At 45.7% G+C, this 24,231-nt stretch overlaps 1 protein-coding gene across 1 annotated transcript in view; it reads left to right on the plus strand.

Moving 5' to 3' along the window:
* Window positions 1–11,700, plus strand: part of RBM47 (RNA binding motif protein 47) — a 73,911-nt gene extending 62,211 nt beyond the window's left edge. Inside the window, exons 2-5 of the mRNA XM_058024506.1 lie at window positions 3,680–4,839; window positions 6,315–6,521; window positions 9,719–9,921; window positions 10,286–11,700. Coding sequence (XP_057880489.1) covers window positions 3,711–4,839; window positions 6,315–6,521; window positions 9,719–9,921; window positions 10,286–10,531 — 1,785 coding nt within the window. The 5' untranslated portion in view covers window positions 3,680–3,710 and the 3' untranslated portion in view covers window positions 10,532–11,700. The remainder of the gene's footprint in view (window positions 1–3,679; window positions 4,840–6,314; window positions 6,522–9,718; window positions 9,922–10,285) is intronic.
* The last annotated feature ends 12,531 nt before the right edge of the window (window positions 11,701–24,231 follow it).

Genomic DNA, 24,231 nt, shown 5'->3' on the forward strand with positions numbered 1-24,231 from the left:
AGACCCATATTACCAGCCCGTGCCTTGTGTAGACCCGCAACACAGGGTAGCAGGTTTTCACAATCAGTTTACTGTTGACTTAAAAAATGCACAAGCAGGTTTGAACACTTTGGAAACTGGTATTTTCAAAAACTGTTTTCTTGAGAGGGATTGCATTTTAGTCTGAAAAGGGTTAAATTGTGTTGGTAGCCCATTTTGAAAGGCAGTAGCAGCAGAAGAGAAAAGCACTCAGACCAGACAGGCTGTGCATTTTCTCATCAAGCTACAGGTGATCAGTGATGATAAATGTTCTGGTAACATTTATCAAGGTGTTGATTATATGAACTTAGTCAAGGTGTTGATTGTGTAGCACGACAATGAACAAGTTGTTAAGTGTGTATTTAGTTACAAAAATTAGGGCTATATGGGCATTATAACTTTCTTAGGTAGGACTTACTTATGAAACCCAGCTCTATGTAGCTGCACAGGAAAAAAACCCCAAACCACATTTGATCATGAATCTTGATTCAAAACAAATTACATAGGGATAAATGCATTTTAGGTTCATAAGGAATTTTTAATGATGCACTATCACAAATGGTGTGTGGCAGTGTCTGCAGCAAAGGTGGCCAGCAGCACTTAGAAGCAGCTTCAGGTACAACTTGCAATATGAGAAATCATCTTGCTGGTGCAATGCAAAATGCTGGAGAACATGCAATCACCTGCATGGCCATTGAATTACCAACTGGTTTCTGGGGCTCAAGGGAGATTGTTTCAACTCCCCTCACAAACCCAGTAGCCATCTGCAGCTTTCCAGACTATAGCCCCAGACACAGAGCCCCAGAGCCCTGCAGATAACAGAGATATGGGGACCTATTTTGTGAGTTGACCTGAAACAGGTGGTTTGAATGGAATTGGTAATTTTTAAACTTAGCCAAACTTGGGGTGATAAGTAAGTACTTGACTTGCCAACAGGTGGCTCATGTAAAGGTAATGATTATTTCCCACCAAAGTGTTTGTATAACCAGCTGTGCTTTTATTCCAAGAAAGGTGAAGTTACACTTCTAGGAGCAAATTGTCAAGTGAGAAATGAAGATGTTTTACTCTATCTTAAGTTCTTAATTATTTCAAATAATTCCCAGGAATAAAATTAAAATGTGTGTTAAAGGGTGTCTGTTAAATAACTGTTAAAGGGTGATGTTTGAATCTGAGAGAAATGTGTATCAACAGTTCAAGAAGCTATTCATGACAGATCTGGCTTCAAAGGAATCATGTTTAGTAAAGTATTGCCTGAGCATCAGCATCACTTTTACTGCTCTCCACTTTCTTTATCTTCTCCTCTGCTCTCCATATTCTTAAATTAAAATGTCTCAGAAGCATCAGCATGCAACACTCATAGCCAAAAAACACGTGCAGGATCAGGTATTACCACAGACCAAAGCTCAGAGGTCTGGTTTCTTAATTCCAAATACATTTAAGAGTTGAACCAGGCTCAACAGTGTTTGCCCTGGCTTGTGCAGAGGCACCTCTGGGTCTAAACCAGCACAGCTCTGGACAGCTCAGGAGCTTTACTGAAAACAATCTGAGGTGCTGAAGTTACTAGGATTTTAATAGATTTTGTGAACCATACAAATCAGGCTTTGGTGCCTAAAATTTGTGCTGATATTTTTGTGAACTTGGGCTTGCTGCACTAATGAAAAATCTTCCTTGTGGTCACCAATGCAATTATGGGACAGAGAGAAACCTATGTCTCACTGAATAAGAAAACTGTATAGAATAAATAAATCTCTCTGAAGCTTCATCCTTTTTTATTTAAAATAAAAAATAATCCTGTCAAACGTATATATTGGGAACATTTCTTACAGCAGTTTGCAGTGTCCTACAAGGGTGAGTGTATTTTGACAGTTCCATCAACAGACTGGTGATGAATGCAAGTCATGACAAATAAATCAGTGAAGGAAAGACTGATGGAGTTGTAGAAGACCATGGGAAGGAGCCAATAGTGTAACATTCAATAGGTGGGATCTATTCGAAATGCAGTTGGGATAGGGCTGAATGCAAGGTTGTGGCATTCAGAGTAGTAAACACAAGTCATGCCTGCTACATGGGACATAACCAGAGCACGTGGTGCTTCTATAGAGGATTTGAGGTTAGAATTGAAAAAACTCTCCCCAACTACATGTGACTTGCCAGTGAGAAGGTGTGAAGAAGCAGGCTTTGGCAAGACAGACGTGGGGTGAAGAAGGAGGGATGATCCTCATCCCTGTATATAGCAAATGTGAAAGAGGCTGAAGCTCTAGAGAACTGTCAAAAGACCAAAACCCAGTAATTTTGGGTGCAAGTGACTAATTGTGAGCTTAGCCTGCAAGTTCTATTCGAAAGACAGACTTGTGTTGTGATTCAGTGACTTAAATATCACTAGAAGGCATAAGCAGAGGTCTTGAAAGACTGCTTAGTCTATCTAATCCTGTCTGGAAGCAAAAGCCAGAGAAATTCTCGTGAGAAATATTGCACACTTACTTGTATGAGGGAGTGGCTAGCAAACAAGCCATACAGGGATGTGTGGTCCACAGCTCTCTGATTCCTTACAGCCAAGGTCCTTGTGGAAAATACAATTTACTCAGATAAATGCTATAGCACCTAATGTGCAAATAACACTAAAATGTAATGGTCCATATCATATACAATCACTTGTATTAAATTGTCTGGTGGACCACTGCAGCTTTAAAAGTTGATGAACTAACTATTCTCAGAGTCCACGGTGTCTTATTTAATTGTGCTCAGAAAGAACGTTCACTGTCTTGCAGTTTTGGTTGTTAGCATGGTCATTTCCTGTATGTCTTCACTTCCTGCTCTCTGCCTCTGTTCAAATGCAGAATAAGGTTTCTGTGATTTACCTTCCTCTTGCAGGCTTGCAGTGCCATGCTTGGTTTAAAGCACAGCCTCTCATAAAGAAGTGATTCTCTTCAGCTTTTGTCAAGTCCTGCTGTAATAATGGAAGAGACAAACACCTCAGACATTGTAACACATGCAGTAGGCAACTCAGAAACTTGTCAGATCACTCTTTGCACAAAAAGAACACAAATTGTCCCCCACCCCCACTGCTAAAGTGTATTTTCTATTTCCTACTTGACAGTTACTGCAGAGGTCTAGAGGAGCAAGGGGTTTGTTATCAAATGGAAGCTGTCTGGTGCTTCTCATGCATTTGCCACCTTTCACCATGGAATATGGCACCTGGGGCTTGTGCTGTTCAGGAGTAAATGGATTAACTGATGAGTGACTGAGAGGGAAGAGAAGGCTCTGTAGGGTACCTCTGTCTTCCTGTCAGTATCTTCTCTCTCCCAATTCTGTGCAATCTCCTTCTTACCATTTCAAAGATGTCATGAGATTTTGAGGTACTTGATGGCATCCATTCATGTGCCTTTGGTGTCCTGTGACAGCAGCTCTTGATGCCTGGGATGTGTGAGCAGGTGATCCTCGACCATTCCCTCAAAGAGGAGCTTTGCCTATGTCCAGGATGCGCTGTCCCTGCAGTAACATTCTTCAGGCTGGTGTGACTTCTTCCTCTGTTTTTCTGCAGCCTTAGTCCCAGTTTGAAAAACAAACTTGCAGAACAACCACAGGAAAATAAAAGAGAGAGGTGAAATTCTCATGGTAGCTAATAGCTTTTAACGAGTGTCCTCCTTCTTCATTTGGCCAGGTTTTATCACGCTGTGAATGAGTTTGACACCATGACCGCTGAGGATTCCACTGCAAGGATGAGCAATGATTCCACTAATGTGGCCACCACAAAAGTGCCTGAAGGCGTTGCCGGTGCCCCCAACGAGGCGGCTCTGCTGGCCCTCATGGCCCGCACTGGGTACAGCATGATCCAGGAGAACGGGCAGCGCAAGTACGGAGGGCCTCCTCCCGGCTGGGAGGGCCTGCACCCGCCGCGGGGCTGCGAAGTCTTCGTGGGCAAAATCCCCCGCGACGTCTACGAGGATGAGCTGGTCCCTGTGTTCGAGTCTGTGGGCCGCATCTACGAGATGCGCCTGATGATGGACTTCGATGGGAAGAACCGTGGCTACGCCTTCGTGATGTACACCCAGAAGCACGAGGCGAAGCGCGCCGTCAGGGAGCTGAACAACTACGAAATCCGCCCCGGCAGGCTGCTGGGCGTCTGCTGCAGCGTGGATAACTGCCGGCTCTTCATCGGAGGCATTCCCAAGATGAAGAAGAGAGAGGAGATCCTGGAAGAGATTGCCAAGGTGACAGAAGGCGTGCTGGATGTCATCGTGTACGCCAGCGCCGCAGACAAGATGAAGAACCGAGGCTTTGCCTTTGTGGAGTATGAAAGCCATCGAGCAGCAGCCATGGCCAGGAGAAAACTCATGCCAGGAAGGATCCAGCTGTGGGGACATCAAATTGCTGTTGACTGGGCAGAACCAGAGATAGATGTGGATGAAGATGTCATGGAGACTGTTAAAATCTTATATGTGAGGAATTTAATGATTGAGACCACAGAGGACACCATTAAAAAGGTGTTCGGTCAGTTTAACCCTGGCTGTGTGGAGAGAGTGAAAAAAATCCGTGATTACGCCTTTGTGCACTTTACAACCAGGGAAGATGCCATTCATGCCATGAACAACCTCAATGGTGTTGAACTAGAGGGCTCGTGCCTGGAGGTTACCTTGGCCAAGCCTGTAGACAAGGAGCAGTACACTCGCTACCAGAAAGCAGCAAAAGGAGGGGCTGCAGCAACCTCCGAAGTAACGCAGCAGCCTAACTATGTTTACTCTTGTGATCCATACACACTGGCATACTATGGATATCCATACAATGCCTTGATCGGGCCCAACAGAGATTACTTTGTGAAAGGTTAGTAAGCACAATTAGGGGATGTGATGGGCAGCTTTGATCTTAGGCTGATGCCAGAGGTCTGCCTCAGCCAAAGGACAGCTAGTACTACGCTATTTTTTCTTAATACTCTTATATAGGCCTTTTTGTCATATTTCTGTTGGGTCTTACTTTAGTTTTTGAATACATAAAATGTATATATCTATAAATAATTGCAAATGTGCAAGATAGTATGAGAAAGATATCAAATATGGGGTTAAGTATAGGTAAAAACCAAGCATGAGATGGCAAACAGATGGATCTGGGTTTTATGAGCAATGTATTAAGTCTGAGCAAGTCTAAGGATTCCATTGTCTGATGTCTCCTTTCAAAGAGCTGGATCCTATGACAGAGTGCTCTGAAAGTGTGGGTATGGTGACCTATCCAAAAGGAAGGAGTGAGGGAAAGCCTTAGATAGGAGCTCTCTAGGTGTCATTTACCTTCCACATTAAAGTGACAGTAATGCTGTCCTTCATAAAGACATTTGAGAACTACAAGCATAAGGAATCACATGAGTGAAAAAAAAATTATTTTATTATATATACCTTAATTAGTTATCTGTTATAGTCATTAAAAATTAACCAAAAATCACTTATTCATAAAAAAACCCTAACAGCTATAACTGGTATTATAATTACAATTGTCCTGTACTTACAGGAATTAGAGTTTCCTGACATTTGATATGTATTTCCATAGAAGAAGCAATTTAGCATAAATATATTCTTAAAGCTCCCACATAAACCGAGAAGTATTTTTAACCGTAATCGTTCAAGAATTTCAACTTCTTCTCAATTTCCAGGTTTGTACTTGCAATGAAGTATGGCAGAGTTGAGTAACAGACTAAAAATTCAATTAGGTCATCATAAAGTAAATCAATACTGCAGTGTTCAAAGTGCTGTCAGAACAGATGTGTAGTCACTAAGATGAATAAAGGCAATATTATTGGAAATGGGTTATATACGCCTAATAAAATAGCAGAGAAAACAATTCAACAATGTAAGTGAAAATATATGCAGTCATGGGACAAAGTTGATTAAAGGGCAGGTGTGATGCTGTGCCATCTTGGCAGAGTCCCATTGCAGCCAGTTGACAAATTTGGTCTTCTCTGGAGGACATCTGAAAGCAGAAGCTCTTCCTAATGCACAGAAATCAGCCAGAGGATCCTCTCACTCTCTACTGACTGCATTGAACCTGTAACACTCACCACAAGAGTTCCATCAATATAAATGAGCAGTTAATATATGCTCACAAACATCAAAAGCTAAACAAGCATAGGCTTACTGGATACTTCTTAGGCACCTCTGTTTCCCTAAGCAGGGTCACTAAGACTCAACCATGCTGACTTAAGCAGCCACATTTCTGAGTGCAAGCCTCCAGGTTTCAGCCTGGGGTCACTCGTGCTCCCCACAGGGCTGTCACTGTCCATTACTCACCATCTTCTGTGTTGTTATCATAAGCAGGCAGCATACGAGGCAGAGGGCGAGGCGCAGCTGGCAACAGAGCTCCGGGTCCCAGGGGCTCCTACCTGGGGGGATACTCCGCCGGCCGTGGAATCTACAGCAGGTACCATGAAGGCAAAGGAAAGCAGCAGGAGAAAGGATTCGAACTGGTTCCCAACTTGGAGTTACCTGCAGTCAATCCAGTGGCCATTAAGCCTGGTGCAGGTTAGTATGTGTAAGGAGGGGAGGAAAGCAGGGGTGGTGGGCAGGCCCCCACTCCAAGCCCTGTCTCAGGCGTGTGAGAACCCCTCCAGGGCCAGTCCACAACTGCAACTGCAGCAATGGGGGTGGCTCCAGGGCTGGGGCTCAGTGCTCCCTTGTGCTGAGCGCCTCCTGGCCCTGGCCAGACTTTCTTCACACAAGAGGCACACAGCGGGACAGGGGACACAAATATCTGGGAGTTCTTCAGACCAAAGTAAAAAGGACTAAAGCAACTCCCACTCCTCCTCTCCCCTTTTGCATTTGTTTAGGAGGAAGCAGACTTGCCTCTCCTTCTAGTCCTGGAAACCAGAACATGGTGACTAAGATAAATCTTCCTCTCTTTTAAGGTCTTCAATGCTAGTTTCACCCTGGGAGATGCCCATCCTAGATTTCCAGCCAGGCTGGAGCCCTGCCCTGTTTAGTCCATCTTGCTCCAGTGGTATGAGGCTGAGAAAAGGATCTGGGGCTTTCCCATTGCAGGAAAGTCCCTGGGTGAGGCAAGCTCCTCCATCTCCATCAGTGGCATGGGGAAGGAGCAAGGCAGGGAGCCCTCAGGTCCATCTTTGCAGTGCCTACAGGAGTGCTCTCATCTCTGCTGGGCTCTGATGGGCCAGTCCAAGGGCTGGGGCAGGGACTGCCTCCTTCTGCCGCTTTGCCAGCTGAGTGCTCAGCCCTTGTCATTCCCAAGTGAACAAGAGGAAAGCTGAAGCTCTGCAATTCCTCAAGATCCTGTTTGGAAAGATTTTTATTTGGAAAAGTAGCCTAAGGAAGAAGGTCCATGAAGGGGATGGGGACCCCATCCTGAAGTCCTGATGTCTTCTCCTTCATTTTTCTTTCCAAGTAAACTGTAAATGGCAAGATTGCTTAATAATAGAGCTACTGTGGTTTCCCAAAACATGTTTCATTTATGTCAGTGAAAATTACAGCTTGCATCTAATGAAGTCTGTGAAGAGTTCCTCATAACAGCTGGATGAGATAATATCAGAAGTCTAGAGACAAAGGAAGGCTGTTAAGATTAGAGTTGGAGAAAGATCAGACTTCCTGAGAAAACTACCCCCTCGCCCCCAGAAAATATTACTGCTACCTGTGTTTGCAAAGATACTTTAGGAATTCCAGGTATTACTAAAGGATGCTTGAAAAGTGAGCTTGGAAATGCATGCATGTTAGTCGTGTCTATATTTCATTTGACTGCCAAACAAAAGCTTGAAGCTCAAGCCAAAGTGTTTCTACACTTGAAGATGTTGAGATTCAGGGTTTTTTATTAGACCTTCCCCTGTTGTATGGTTCCAGCACAGCCTCTGAGCACAGCAGCACCTGGTCTGTTTTCCCCAGTCACATCAGCTGATCTAATAAGAGGCACCTCACACAAGAGTTACCTCTGTTATTAAGAGGGTATGACTTTGAAAGCACATTACCAGAGCAGAGGAGTAGAAATGTACTGACTGCACAGTTTCCTGCCTACTGTTTAGACCAACCTTAAAGCTCATTTCTCTGCAAATAGTTGGAATACTCCTGGGAGGTCACCCCAGTACCCCAGATACCTGCTACGGTTTTTCTGCCAGAAGTTATTGCAGAATGGAGCATGTGAGCTCTTTGCCTCGGTGAGAAATTATCCAGGATATTTAAACCAGAGACAAAACCGGTTTGACCTGACCAGGTGGACTCTGTGTAAAAGGAGAACTGGAAAACCTCATGTGTTTGGGGTCTCTGCTTGAGGAAACAGTGGTAGTCCACTGGTGGAGAGCACATTTCTGCCTGAAAGATATCTGAGCAGCTTCCTTGTTGCAGTCTCCAGCATCAGAGCAAGAGTAATGCTTTCTGTCACCTCCTTCCACCAGGCATAACTGCACACTTTAACATTGCAAAGTTCCATTGCACAGAAATAAACCTGTGTACATATTTGGCTTCATTTCTGGCTTAGTGGCTGCACCTCCCATAAATGCCAACGCCATCTCTTAGTCCATCATCCATTATTTATGGATTTCTTTGTTTTCCTTGTGAATAGCCTTACTGCTAACAAGCTAACAAGCTGAATGCTGAAGTGTGCAATATGAGGCAATGATGGAAATCACAGCACCATAGAATGGTTTCCATTGGAAGGGACTTTAAAGATCATCTAATCCAATGTCCCTGTCACGGGCAGAGATGTCTTAAACTAGATCAGGTTGCTCAAAGGCCCATCCAACCTGAACTTGAACACTTCCAATAACGAGCCACACAAAACCTCTCTGGACAACCAGTCCAGTGTCTCATCACCTTCATTATAGAGTATTTCTTTCTTATGCCCAACCCTTTTTCAGTTTAACCCTGTTACCCCTTGTCCTATCACTACAGGCCTTACCATAAAGTCTTTCTTGTAGGACCCCTTTAAGTACTGAAAAGCTCCAGCAGAGGTCTTTATCCCAGAGGCATCTTTTCTCCAGGCTAAACAACCCCAACTCTCCCAGTTTGACTTAACAGCAGAGGTGCTCCCTCTTGTTTAACATCTTCTGAACCTGCTCCAACAGGTTCACATCCTTCTTATATTGGGGGCTCCAGAACTGGACACAGAACTCCAGTAGCAAACAGATGGCATAAAACATATTTAGCCAAGCTAGTCCTGGGAAATGCTGGTAACAGAGCTGATATTTTCACAGGGTTGGCCAAAGGATGGCATGTAAAGCAGACCCATTTCTGCCTGTAACTTCTGCAGTAGAAACCACAACTTTCTGTCCTGGAGCAGCTCTTCCTATGGCAGCTACATATTCCTTGATGTCAACAGCTGGAGCAGGGACTCACTGGGACATTACACACTCTTACTGCCTGTGATCAGGCCACTCTCAGCCAGAAAGAAGGACAGCAGTGGTCAGAAGGGGTTGTGTAAATCTGGGTCACAGCTCCCACTCCCCAGGAGGACTGGCCCTAGGATATTCATGGCAGGAGCATGGGGGACAATGCTGGACCAAGCAGCACTGAGCCTGTCACTGTGCATCAGCTATGGTGCTCCCATGCATGGGAGGGAAGAGATGCCCCAGGTCCCCTGCCTGCACAAAAGGCTACCTGCCCTGCTGAGAGCAGCACAGGATCACAGCTGGAGAGTTGGCACAGCTGCGGGGGAGAGTCTTTGACAGGAGGTCCTGGAAACTCTTTCCCAGTGTATCTGATATTCTGGTCTCTCCTAGTGGCCATCCCTGCCATTGGTGCCCAGTACTCCATGTTTCAGGCCGCACCACCAGCCAAGATGATGGAAGATGGCAAAATCCACACTGTTGAGCACATCATCAACCCCATAGCTGTCCAGCAGGACCCAGCTAGTGCAGCAGCTGCCGCAGCGGCCGCAGCCGCAGCTGTAATACCAGCTGTGTCAACACCTCCTCCCTTCCAGGTGAGCTCAGCACAGAAATCCCGCTTCCCATGCATCCTGCTGTGCATACCCAGGCTGGGGGGAAAGCCTGCTCCCTTGCCCTGCTCCATTCAGGACAGGCTCTTGAGGGTGTCACAGTGCCCAAGAGCCCTGAAGTCCATCTCACCTGTCAGACATCTGCACATTGGGCTGTTGCTTTCCCCGCTGTGGGGGACCCAAACCGTGAGGGGGGAGCAGCCTCCCCTGGCAGCGTAAACTCTCAATCAACAGGGCACGCACTGCCTACCCTCTCCATCACCCCCTTCCCTTCTGGGGCTTTGCCATTCACGGAAATGGGGTGTCACAACAAAGCGCATTTTGCGAGGTCTGTTCCCTTTCCCTGCAGGGCCGCCCCATCACGCCGGTGTACACCATGACTCCCGGCGTGCAGCGCATCCCTGCCGCCGGCATTTACGGGACAAGTTACGTGCCCTTCGCGGCGCCCGCGGCGGCCACGGCCACAATAGCCACGCTACAGAAGAACGCGGCCGCCGCCGCCGCCGCCTACGGGGGCTACGCCGGCTACATCCCGCCGGCATTCCCGGCCGCCGCCATCCAGGTGCCCATCCACGACGTCTACCCCACGTACTGACACTGTCGGCGGAGGAGGGTGCTGGCGAAACACACACTGAAGGAACACTTTACTATTTATGAAGAAAGAACTGTCCGCGAAAGAGTAAACATTTGGGCTTGGTAAAACAATGCAGAAAGTGAAGAATGTCATAGAAAAACGTGTTTGAAATATTTTCTATGCTTGAAGTTTTCACTAACTTTTTTAGGCTATTTTTAAAAATTTAACATGCCTGTATTCATACATTTCCAAAGGACCTCGGTGCATCCAGCCCACCACTGACATGCATTTATATGCACTGCAGTAGGGTTGCATAGGGTCTTTTTTTTTTTAGCAGTTATATTTTCAATATATTTGTGGTATGAAGGTTTTTTTTAGTAATTTCTGCACTCCAGAGATGTCTATTTTGTAGTGCCTTTAATAATATATCAGCTATATATTAAAAAGCACACCTGAGCAGCTAGGGAAAGTTTTAACAATATATTTTGAAGAGTATATTCAATATTTAAATACATACCTTAGTGTTTTGTTTTGTTTTTTGTTTTTTAAGAAGAAAACAACAAGTATCTTATTTAAAAATTATACTGGAAAGTGCAATTTGAAAAATGTGCAAGACCTCTGCATTTTTTGCTGGCATTAATACAATCTGCTCATTCTCATTTGAAATCACAAGTAACTAATATTGCCTGTTTGGAAGAAAGAGAAAAGAAAAAAGCCTCCTCACACATACCTCTTCACAGTGTGATTTGCAGGCTTGTTTTCAGCTAAAGAAAGGCTCCAGGTTTTCCTTAGCAACTGGATTTTCTATTTATTGAAGCTACTTGTAGTTGCAGCGCGTACAGAAGCAAGTAGCTGGCGTTTCACGTGAGGTGTCTTGACTTAGATCTTCATCCAGTATAAAGCCAAGGCTTTTTCTCAATGCTCTTCATTTTATTCTTTGAAGTATATGTTGTAGTGACTGAGAACACTTTGTGTTGCTGTTAGCAAGAGTAGCCACGCTCTCGCCAAGAGGATGTGCAGCATTACTTACTCGTTGCTCCATCATGCTCCATGAGAAATTCCAAAGGTACTAGGGGTGGTAGTGATACTGGAATTAGTGAAACAGGGCTAGCCTCCCTCCCAGCCTCCCTTCCACTCTTAATTCCCCTTCTCCACAACTGGAGTTGTACATGCACATCAGGGGTGGGAGTGATTAGACCCAATGATTTTAAGACATTGAGCTTGTAAATATCTTTTAATATTCATTTTAAAGGCATTTTATGTTGCAAATTTACATGGTATGTGGTTTGCCACAAAACAAAAACCTTTTATTACAATGTTATAAAAAAATTTGTTTTATTAAGAAGTAAATATATTCTTGCAGTGTTTTGTGGCCTGTTTAAAGGTTTTTATTTAGTAGTACAGTGAATGTAAAATAGACTAAAATGGTAAAAAATATCTTGCCCTTTGTATGAAGTGCATCAGCTCTACAAACACAAGTCTGGTGACAAAAGGTGAGAAGCAGGGAGTCAGTAAACAATGTTCCTTTACTTTTTGAGGTATAAGTACATACCAAAGGAGTTTCACATTGGCCATATTTTGACAACTGAACCACTTCCAGACCACATTGAGCTCAGTTAAGTGACCTTTTTAATACACTGCTTTTGCTTGCCTCAAAATTGAGCAGTTGTATTTTAGGTGCTCTTGCTCAGACAATCTGAGCTCCCCTTGACCCTGCCAACCCATTAGTAAAAGCACTGTGAGGTTACCCATTAGGTTGGACTCTGCCCCTCCACGCCCCTTCCCAGGAAACTTTTATTGTCTGTACCTGCACACCTGAAAGCACAGCCAGACCTCAGCCCCAAGGTCCTGCCCTTGTGCAGGGTGAGAGAGGAGGAGATCTGGGCAAAGCCCAAGGGCCAAGCCCCCAGCCAGAGTCCAGCACTGCCTCCTCCAGTCTAAGGTCTTGCATGGCTCAACACTGAAGGCCAGCGTGGGTCCTTGGGCCGTGCACAAACAGCCCTGGGGCCAGCACAGGCACTCCAGTGGTCTGGGCTCGGCTGGCCCTTCCAGCCCCACGCCATGGCTGACCCCCAGAGGAGAGAGGAAGGGTGAGGGCTCCCTTCCCACTGATCCTCTCCCTGCCAACAGGACAAGGGGCCTGCTGCTCACAGAGATGGCAGGAAGAGAAAGGAGCCAATGAGGGAAAACCGTGAGGTGTCCCCAGGCAGCAGTGGGTGCTGCCCATGCCTGGGTAGCAGCAGGCAGCACCCGGGGATGGAGGCAGGACCCAGGCATGCAGGCAGCCAGGTCATGCTGAGCCTCCTGCCCATGCCTGTCTTGACATTTACTTCTAAACCATTTCATGTACACTACTACTGAGGTAAGTCTAATAACTTGAAATGTGAACATCTTTAGGTTAAGAACAAACTATTCTAAGAAAAAAAGTATATATATTTAAAAAAAGAAACAAAACTAGTGTGCCTTATTCTCAAAAGAGCTGATATTTTAGATATTTTATTGTATCTCTCTTCTCTGTATTGTCAGAAGCCTCTGAGTTTATTTAGTTCTTGCTCCATTTATGGTACATTTCTAGGATGTAGTGAATAAAGCATTCTTTAAAAACAGAGAGTGTTACTTCATTGCAACCTCCCACTCTGGCAAGGCTGTGCTCCCCTCCAAGCTGGGAAGAGGGTTTTAGGGCAGGAGGGAAGCAAGGCACTGAAGCCAGCATCCCTGCAGGCTCCTGCAGGGAGGGGAGTTGAACTGTCCCACTGACTCCTCTGTCCCACCACCTGCAGAGGACAGTGACCTTCCCAGCGCGCTCAGTGGGCATCTCTCCATTCTTCCAGCATCCTCTGAACAACCAAAATCTCTTCTTGTATGCAGTTTAGAGTCAGTGCCTAGATGTGGATGGAGCTGCAGCTAATATCTCTCTGTGCTTTCCATCCACCCCATGCACAAATTCCTGTATCTCCTTGTATATCCTCACTGCCAAGCAGGAGCACTGGGAACTGGTTGATCCTTTTCATTTCAGCATGCTCCATGCTTCAAACACACAGAAAGCTAAGCTGCACCTCATCTGCAGTGTTCTAGACTCCCTGGCTGTTTCCTTAGTGTAAATATACCTGGAGAAAATTTGCTGCAAATACCAAGTCTGTGGAGAAGTCTGAGGCACTAGTCCTGGCTAACCAGAGAGGTCCCAGTTGCTGGAAGATATCAAATCTGACAACAATCTACAAGAAGGAGTGGAAGGAGAAACCTTCCAAAGGGAACTATCAGGAGTGACCCACTTAGTTGGTGAGGCAAAGGCTGTGGAAGTTGTCTAAGCCTTTGACACAGTCTCTCACAATATTCTCCTGGAGAAATTGGCTTCCCATGGCATGAGGGAGCACACCGTTCACTAGGTAAAAAACTGACTGACTGGCCAAGCCCAGAGTTACACCCATGGATGGAGTTACACCCAGCTGACAGCCAGCCAAGAGCAGTGTTCTCCGGGACTCAGTACTGGGGCCAGTCCTGTTAAACGTCCCTGTTGATGACCTGAACAAAGAGACTGAGTGCCCATCAGTCAGTTCACAGGTGACACCAAGTCAGGTGGGAGTGTTGATCTGCTGGAGGGCCAAAGGCTCTGCAAGGACCTGCACAGGCTGCATCCATGGGCCAAGGCCAGCACGATGAAGTTCAACAAGGCCCCTGCCAGGTCCTGCACTGGGGTCACAACAAGCCCAGGCAGTGCTCCAGGCTGGGGCAGAGTGGCTGGAAAGCTGCCCAGAGGAAAAGGAGCTGGGAGTGCTGGTCCACAGGTAGCTGACCATGAGCCAGTGAGTGCCCAGGTGGCCAAGGATCCAATGGCATCCTGGCCTGTGTCAGCAACAGTGTGGCCAGCAGGACCAGGGCAGTGATTGTTCCCCCAGTACCCAACACTGACACATCTCAAATCCTGCATCCAGTTCTGGACCCCTCACCACAGGAAGCTCATTGAAGGGCTGGAGGGTGTCCAGAGAAGGGCAACTGAGCTGGGGAAGGGTCTGGAGCACAAGGCTTATGGGGAGCACCTGAGGGAGCTGGGGATGTTTAACCTGACGAAAAGGAGGCTCAGGGGAGACCTGATCACTCTCTACAGCTGCCCAAAAGGAGATTGTAACCAGGTGGGGGTTGTTCTCTTCCTCCAAGCAACAAGTGACAGGGCAGGGTGAAATGGCCTGAAGATGTGCCAGGTGAGATTTAGATTGGACATTAGGAAAAACTTCTTCACTGAAAGGGTGGTTAAGCATTGGAAAGGCTGCCCAAGGAAGTGGCGGAATCACCATTCCCTGGAAGTGTTAACAGTATATGGATGTGGCACCTGGGGACATGGTTTATTAGTGATCATGGCAGTGCTAGGTTAGCAGGACTTGATGATTTCAAAGGTATTTTCCAGCCTCAATGATTCAATAATTCACTTGGATGAGAAAGAAACCACCAGCAAACCCCGGTCCTTTATAGTTTAAACATGAGGCATGACCTTCACAAAAAGCAATGTTTTCCAAATGAGATGAACTCTGCCACACTGAAATGTTTCTGCTCTTTCCTTTTTCCCTTTACCCAAACTATCCAAGAAAATTAATCTACACAACTTTTTCTAAACATACACTTTACAAGATTATTTCTTTATTTTTTTAGACTGCTGGTTTCTGTCTTCAGTTTTGTGAGATCTTAATTAATTATTAACTCGTCGTAAGGTTGAAATATGCAAGTCATTCTCAGGATATTAACATAAACAATGCCAGAGAAATGCAATTGTGCTTTCAAGATGACCTTGCTGCCTTGGGAATGTCAGGAGCTCTGCTGAGGCCTTGGGCACTGTGACAACTCAGAATGCTAGGATCAAGGTGATCCCGTTCCCTTTTTGAATGTCTTTCTTCATGGTCTTGAAGAACAGATGTGCTCTTCCCTGGCTGGTATCATCCTAAAAACCATGCTAAAAACCAGCTTTGGCTTTCTTCAGGAAACACCATCCAGTAGCACAACTGTGACACAACTATTACACGAGCAGATTTAGAAGAAATCCAAGTGTGTCACTCTGATATGGCAACATCTCATCTATAAAAACACTCAGAGTACATGTAAAATGCATTTTTCATACATACCAAAAGGTAGATGTAGTACTTCATCTCCTTCTCTGTGGCTGGGGTTACAACCCTAACCCTTCTGGTCTGAATGAGTCCTGAGCACTTACAGGACTCTCTGCTCCCTGGATGCCAATCAGCCACAAAACTGGCCCATTATGCTGACCTGTAAAATAAATAAACCCAGGACCTACATTGTAACAAGAGAAAATACCTCTGCTGTGCATCTAAAAGCCAGTAATATTCAGGTTTTATGCTCCAGTGTGTCAATTAAATGCTGAATCACACTTGACTGAGTTTTAGAGCCAAGTCCTGCCTGGCAGCAAAATGGTCAGGATGGTGTTGCAGGGAGAAGCTGCAAGCTAGGGAGTAAAAAAAAAAAAGTAGTTTTGTGGCACCAAGTCCCTCCCTTTTGGCCCAAAGACAGATTGTGCCATGCAATTATGATTGTTCAAAGAGGAAAGAGACAACGGTAAGTTTCAGAAATTTGGAACTGTAGGAGTACTTCCACATGAAACATTTTCTGTCAAGTTGATGAATTAGATCAGATTTTTTTTTTTCCCTTCAGCCAGAAGACAAGAACTGGAGTGCACTTGGTTGCTAACCAAAGAAGACAGAAGTTCGGTCTCACAGTCCTGATTCAGGCAAAACTGTAAATCCTGCATGTGGGAGATGACCAGTCAAGGACTGCCTGCACGAAAAAATTTTACAGGGAAAAATGCTCTGGCACGCTCAGCTTTGTCCCACAGGTACCACATGCCTGTGGCTTCCCAACATAGTGTCAGATGTCTTTGTCTAGGCTGTGTCAGTTGTCAGACATCTCCACCTAACAGTTTGTGAATGTTAAAACTCTGCTCCACAATGGGCCCTGGGGCTTCACCTCCTCTGACCAGGGCTCCCCACAGCCACCTTTCCCCAGGGCATTTGGAGACACACCATCACCAACCTGGTGCTCACCCTGACTGTTCCTGTGCTTCTGCACACAGCTGGTTTGTGGGGTGGTGGCTGCCCTGGAGGAAGCTGGGTCACTTTTCATGTTTTGGCTGACACCATCATACTTCTACTGTGAAGAAAAATATGCTTGTGTTCTTTTTTTTTTTCACCTCTTTCCAAACACACACACATAATTTCTGCCAGCCAGGTTGCACTTTGAGCCCATCCTTGCATGTTTTTGCCATGTCACAGAAGCTCATCATTGGCTCAGCCACTGCCTGCAATCTGTGCACTGGTGGGAAGCAGGAAGCCACAGGTAAGCCCAAAGATCTTCATGAAGCATGAAATAAACCCCTGCAAACAGCCTACACAACCCACAGAAGTGACCTCAAGCTAACCAGCAGAGAGAAAAATGCACTTAAGTCAGTCAGAGGCAAAACAGCCTACCCTTAAAGCAGGTCCTTTGTTCCAAATCTTTGAAGCAATAACTGCAATAAGCAATTCTCACTCCTGTAACAAATCCATAGGTTATGGACCAAGGTGTCTTACAGTCACTCCAAAGGGCATGTAATGACAAGGGATTACTTATTAAAGTTGTTATGCATGCGTTGGCTGTGCATAGGGCATCCTTAACTCCTTGAGCCTTTGACATTTCAGGTGCTGTCCCTTGCAGGAGGCTTTCTGGCCATGTGGATAAGCCAAGAATTCCCTTAAAGCTTGGCTTCACTGCAGTAGATGGATCCTTGGCTCATCAGCCTTTGTGCAGGACACGGAGGGACACAATGCTAGTCAGCAGCTGCAATGCTGGCATCCAGGCAGCAATGGGGCAGCTAAGGAGAGCTCGGCAGAGCACTGAAGCACCAAAGCTGCTCCCACCATAGCACACATAAGCTGCTGCTCATGGAAAAACAAGTCATAGAAGTCTGCTGTAATTTGTAGCTGGGAAGAAAAATCAAGTTTTGTATGGCACTGTACTGTCTCTGAGTCCCAAACTCCTCCACACCCATGACCCTCAGGAGCCAAATTCCCAAATGCTGATTCAAACCCCCAATCTCCTCAGCGTTCTGCCAGGCAGGTGTTCACCAGGTTCAGCCAGCTCGCCTTTGCCTGAGCCCCTGCCTGGGTCTGTAGACGCCCCAAAAACACAGGGACCTGCACTGCTCTTTCCACAGAAGGCTACATGAGGGTCTCACCTCACATTTCTGGGCCCACTCCTTGCAGCTCACGGGGGTTTGAGACACTCTTAGATGCAGTGACTTCATTACACACTTTGGCTTCTACGAGTTTTTTTCAGTCTGCTCCTTTTGGATTTGGGACTAGGACAACAACAAGGTCTAAAAGGATTAGATTCAAGCATAATAAATTATATTTTAAATTTACACTAAAAAAAAAAATCTGCCTCCTGAGAAAATGAACTTCCTTGTCTTTCTGTGACATCTTTGTGAGCGATAGGAGGGGAGGGAGAACACGGAAATGTACAACATTTGGCACTGGCTACACCTCAAACTAGTATTTCAACATTTTACAATCAACTTTGGCCATGTGACCTATGTGGAAAGATAAACTGAGATATTTAATCCTATTTTTCTTGTCTTTTTTTTTTCAACAGAAGGAAGTGAATTTCATGAGGTTGTTGTTAAATTACTATAAATTATTTGCGCACAAGAGAGAAAAAAAATATTACAGAATTGGTTAACATAGGTAAGGCTGGGACTGGGCATCTGTTTGTGACCAAATACTCTTTCTTACCTTGAAAACTCTCAGTGAGCTTCACTATTTCTCCCTGGCTGTGGCATTTAGGGACATGTCAGCTCGTCACAGGTGAGGATTGCCCACCATTTCCTTTTGCACCCAGAGTATGAGTAACAACTTCCCAAAAGCCAATTATGTTGTGAGATAGAGCAGCAGCAATTACTATAACTTCTGCTTCATCTCCAGAATATCATGAACTGTTGAAATGACAGCTGGGTGTTTGGGGAGCTGCAGACTCTGCTATACTGTGACAGGGAAATCCAGTTCAGACCAACCAGAGGCACAGGTCTGCCACCACCCTGGATCAGGAGCATGCTCCAAGAATGTGTGGAGATGCCAGGGTATGCTCAGCAACTCCTTCCTAATGGAGCATCCCCAGGGGCCAGCATGAAGGGACCAGGGCAGTCTTGGCCCCTGAGACACACAGTAGGTGAGGTTATGAGTCCTTGGCAAGGCAATGTTTAGTCAGCATTGTCAGCTGAGATGAGGACACAGGCTGGGGAAACCTTAATGGGGACAGAAGATGTTGAAGAAACTCTGCAGACTGTGCCCATGGCTTGCCCTGGTGCAGTCCAGAGGGTGTGCTCTGATTTTCCTGTTAGCACAAAGAACAGACCTCAAATGACTGAGGGGTGCAATTGCAGCTGTCAGAGTGCTGGGCACTGGAGATTGTCTTCTTCAGCACCTAGGGTGGTGTGATTTCTGAGAACTGTGGCTTTTCACTTTTGGTGGTTTTTGTTTGGCTTCACTCTCACATGCTAACACATGCCAACATCTTCTTTAGGACAACCTTAGTCTCATCATATTATTTAAACAGCTTTTTGTTGAAGTCCGCTCAATCCATAGAAATGTTGGCCCAAGTGTGACAACAGCTAAAGATGAAATGTACCTTTGCAAAGGCACTGCTGCAATCTCCTGGGACCTGCCAGCTGGACACCCATACAGGCTGAGCAGGGCTTTCCTTCTCAGGGGTTATGAGAGAATGACCTGTAGGTTTCCAGACTGGAGCTGGCTCAGCTTTGACCAGCCCAGAGCAGTGGTGGGTGAGCCCCACAGCCCAGGTACCTGTGACCAGCCCGGGGAATGGCTGCTGCCAGCCCCAGCCTGGCTGCCCCAGCTCCCACCGGCTGCAGGACCCAAGGGGAGGAGCGAGGGCTTGTGTTTAACCAGGCTCAGCTCCCTGATGCCGTGTGCCACGTCCCCACAGGAGCCACTGCAGGAGGCAGAGGGCTGAGCTGTGCAGCCCAAGGGGGTTCTGCAGGATCAGCCCAGCATCTGCTCCCGTCTCAGCCTGCCTGCATCCACAGGGCAATGCTGAGGGCACAGCAGCAGCAGCAGCACACCAAGCAATGCCCTGGCAGGTAAGCATGGCACAGCAGAGCAGTGTGAAAGCCCCACCTTTGGCACAGAAAACATCTTGTACATAAAATTGGGCAACGCCGCAATGCACTGTGACTCTGCCTGTCAGGCTGCTTCTGGTGCTCAGCCCAATATTTTCTGCTACGAGCCTTTTTTATGAACTGGCAGCTCTCCTGCTCCCATTTATTCTTGTGAGTAGGTTTATTGCTAGGACAATTCTTGGGCCCAACACAGCCCCCATTCCCCGACAACTTACTCCACCAGAATTCTCTCATCTCTTCTGCTGTCTCGCCCGCCGCTTGCACAATGGCATTACACATCTCCCCAGGGCTTAGGAGGGGCCACAGCAGCAGCAGCAGCCACAAGTGAGAAGGATTGAGCACCAATAACTTTTCACACGTGGGCGCTGCCCAGAGGCTGCTGCTCCCCTTGCTCCTGCCATGGGGTCAGCATCCGAGCGATAGCAGCGCTCACACACGCCGCGACCACCGCTCACCTCCGAGAGGTTGGATTTTCATGTCTGCAAACAGGGAAAGCTGTGGGGAGACCTGGCCTGGCTGCTGTGATCCACAGAGGCTACATGGCCTGTAATAGGGAACAGACGAAAATATTAATGAAAAGCAAAGGATGAGCTGGCCTCCTCTGTGGGTCTGGTTTGACTGGCATATCAGACTGCACCTGCGCACAGCTACATGCTTCTCATCTTACCACAACCATGGAAAATTCCTACCAAGAAGCATTTCAGGATTTGACTTTGGCAGAACTTAGGAACACCCTGGAACAGATTGTATAAGATAAGGGATCACATGTAACAGTGTTATATACACATAACTCGATGACTTTGTGTATTTCATGACAAGTCTTTAAGAAGAGATTACTAAGACATCCTAGCACCACATGTTATGCTGGGGAAAAAAGAGAACATGCCTGCCAAAAAGATGTTTCAGAACAGCTTTCTGATACCTCAATTCTAAATTTAAAAGCATTGTTATAAATTTATAAATTTAAAATCATTATTATAAATTAATCTTGACAGGCTTTCTTAGAGTTTTTCTGGTTTCCCATTGTCAATTCCAGTCTTACCAGTAGAGTCCTTTTTTTTTTTTTAATTAGTTGTTACCTGGCTATTTCTTAATTGGCCAAACAATAAGCCCCAAAATGAGTAGAGGGGGTGGAAGTATAGTCATCATCCGACAAAATTCTGTCTCTGTGCTCTTCCAGAATGCTTTTCCTTGCAGTCTGACATTACAACCTCGGTGTAATGAGCAGGACAATGTCACAGGGTTGGACAGGGCTTAGAGGCCTCAGGTCTTGTCCCTTGTAAGTTTTCTGCTGTTGTTGAGTTTGATGGGAAAGCAGCACAAAAGAGCCAGCACAGGAGTGCCCATGGAAACACACACCTCCCAAAACAAAAGATGAAAGCTGCTCTTTTAATGAAATCAGAAGGGGGAAGCAAAAAGGTGAGGGCAGAGTGGAAAAACCTGCAAGAGGTCAACAATGAAAACAAAGGGCAGCTTTATGAAGCAATTTCACTCCAGAAATGGCAGAGCAGGCTAAGGAGCTGCTACCCAGTGTTTTTAATATAGAAATTCAATGTAATTAGGGCTTTGCTTGATCCAAGAAGATAATGGCAACCCAAAATATAAGATATAATAGTGATGAACCTTAAGAAGGCGTAGAAGAGAGAAAATAGACAAGGAATAAGGCTCTTCTTCTCAAAAAGCAGAGGAATGCTAAGGAAAATGGAGGTGATTCTCTACATTTTACTTTTTCACTTTGATCAGAAGGAACAAAAGCTTTTGATGACTCTTATAGGATCTATTGATCAAAGACAAAAAATGAGTCCAAATGAGCTAATATCTGATTGAAGAGTAAATATAGCAGATCACAATTTTCTAGTAAGAAAGCAACTTTTGGACATCTAGCAGATGGCATAAGAGGCTCAAACTGATGAAAGCTAGAAATAGATATATTTAAATTGACATGAAAGTCTCAATAACAAGGATAAGCTGATACAGGAACTATGATACAAATGATAAAGCTGGGCAAATCATTGTGAAATTTCTGCCAAAAAGCTGTTCAGAGGCATCCACTTGAGCTGCATCCCAATCAGGACAGACACACTGAGTGAGCAGTGCTGCACTGGGCAGCCGCAGCACCGGCCCCCGCGCTGCAGCCCTGACCCATCACTTCTGCTCCCATGGGCTCGAGCTGCCAACACCTCCCCACTCGCTGAAGAGCTCCCCTGGCAGCTTGCTAGATGACAGCTTGCTAACAGGCTGTTGCCAAAGCAACTGCTCGTGTGAAATTCTGATTTTTGGTTGGACATTCCCATTATAAGGAGCCTCATGCAATGGCTGTTCTGGTCCAGTGTACTATGGGGGGTCTCTGCCAGAACACAGACAACTGTGACTGCCTTGAACTCCTACTTCTACATTTGCTGAGCCCAAACTGCAAAGCAGTTTGAATTTACTCAGCTTGCTTGCTACTGAAAGGAATGCTAAGAGAGAAGATTGTTTTTCAGAATAGCCCAAGATGAATAGGGGAGAAGAAGCAGGAGTGATGGATTTGCTTCCACACCTTTTACAACACAGGAGGAAATATATTAACTCCCCAGGAAGGTATTTCCATCTCTTTAGCAGCTGCACAGTTAGAATTTATGGGCATTTGTGCTGAGTCTGATGCAGGATCCATTTATCCCAAGATTTAGTGTCCACCACTGTCAGAAGTCAATAACCAGAGAAGAGAAGGAACAGGACAATTTTATCTACAGTTCCCCAGCATCCCTTCTACCTCCAGGCAGTTCCAGCTTGGGGGATTTCTGCAGATGAACGTGTTTTCTGTTTATTTAGCAACTGTCAACACACAAGTACTCTCCCTCTCAAATAAAACAGATGGAAGCTCAACCAGACATTGTTCCTTTTCATTTTGCACAGGTACTTAGTACACTCCCTCTACCTTCTGTCATTACTTCCATTTAAACTATACATGACTTTCCTGGGCCTGAATCATAGAAGGAGAATAATGTTTCATTTTGGGAAGGTAGGAAGGGACATTCACCTTTGGAGACTGTGGTAGTTACTCTGACATGCTTACCCATCCAGCAGCATTTCCTCTGCAGTTCTGAAGATTTAGCCCTCATTCTGTCTTGGCTTTTGAGGCGCTAAACTCAGTTTAGAGGAATGTGCCCTTGAAAATCTCATCTTGAGCATTTCTGAACATGTTGGTATTTGCTATCACTGATTTTAAGGAAGGAGTTATGGATGAAAGAGCTACTTTCCACAAGGCAATTCAAATTGAGAAACAGCAGACAGTCCACAAGAGCAAATAAAGCTTACAACAGCCCCAATATTGCAGAAAGCAATTTGTGTTGGCAGGCAGGTGGCAACTTCAGTGCCAGGGGCTGCCATAGGTGCTCAGGCTGTTCAGATCATGCCCAAACACTGTTCTGGTGAGGGAGATAGCCTGACATCTGGCAGAAATGCAGCAGATGTCATGGACAGACTGGGCAGAGTACTGCTAATGTATCAACTATGTCCAGTGCACAAGGGCCAACAAAGTCTGGCTCCAGCTGGGAATCTCACGTATCCAAGATCAAGGAAATGCTGCAAATGATTTCCAAGCTGGGAAATGATAGAGCAGAGGAACTGTGAAGTTGGGCTTTGGAAAAATGAAGTGCAATGACTAAGTAAAAAAGGAGGTGACATGAGGATTGGATGTTCTGGAAAGAGAAGGCAATTGCATTTTAAGAATATTTTTGGATGTTGCCTTTAGATCTTGATTGGAGGGCCTTTTTTTCCTAAAACTGCCCTTACTTTCACTACAATGAAGAGCCAGAAAAGCTGCTTCAAAAGTACATTTAATTATTGTATTCATAAATTCTGTGCAAAAACATAATCCAGCAAAGACCCTGTAAACAGCTGAAGTCAGCTTTTCCCCAGTACAAGAGGACACAGATGTTATAGGGTATGTTTCTTCTCCAAATGCTCTGCAAAACCCCCAAAGGCCTGGACTTGCATGGAGAAGAGCAGCCAGGGGTGGTCAGGCAGCTGCAGCACTCTGGCCCCAGCCCCTCTGCCTGAGCTGGGGTCCAGCACTGGGAATTGGAGGAGCAAGAGAGCTGTAGAGGGACTTTGCACAAGGGCTTGTAGTGACTGGAAAGGGGGAAACGGCTTTGGACTGAGAAAGGGTTAATTTAAATTAGGTGTTAGGAAGAAATTCTTCCTTATGAGGGTGGTGAGGCACAGAAACAAGTTGCCCAGAGAAATTGTGAATGACCCATCCCTGGAAATGTTCAAGGCCAGGCTGGATAGGGACTTGAGCAGCTTGGTCTAGTGGGAGGTACCTCTACCTGTGGCAGGGGCTTAGAAGTAGATGATCCTTTCCAACCCAAACCGTTCTATAATTCTATAAATGCAATTATTATATCTTGCCTTGTGATTTATATAGCCACATGTGTACTATATTGCTTATTTTAAAAACTATAATCTATATTTCAGAGGTACCACAATGGCTTTGCTGCAATTGCCTTGGAGGTGATCTTGGTAGGAAGGGCAATGCTGCAATGCTGGTCCATAGGGACACCAG

The sequence above is a fragment of the Melospiza georgiana genome, chromosome 5 (genome assembly GCF_028018845.1).
Source record: "Melospiza georgiana isolate bMelGeo1 chromosome 5, bMelGeo1.pri, whole genome shotgun sequence".
Taxonomy (NCBI): domain Eukaryota; kingdom Metazoa; phylum Chordata; class Aves; order Passeriformes; family Passerellidae; genus Melospiza; species Melospiza georgiana.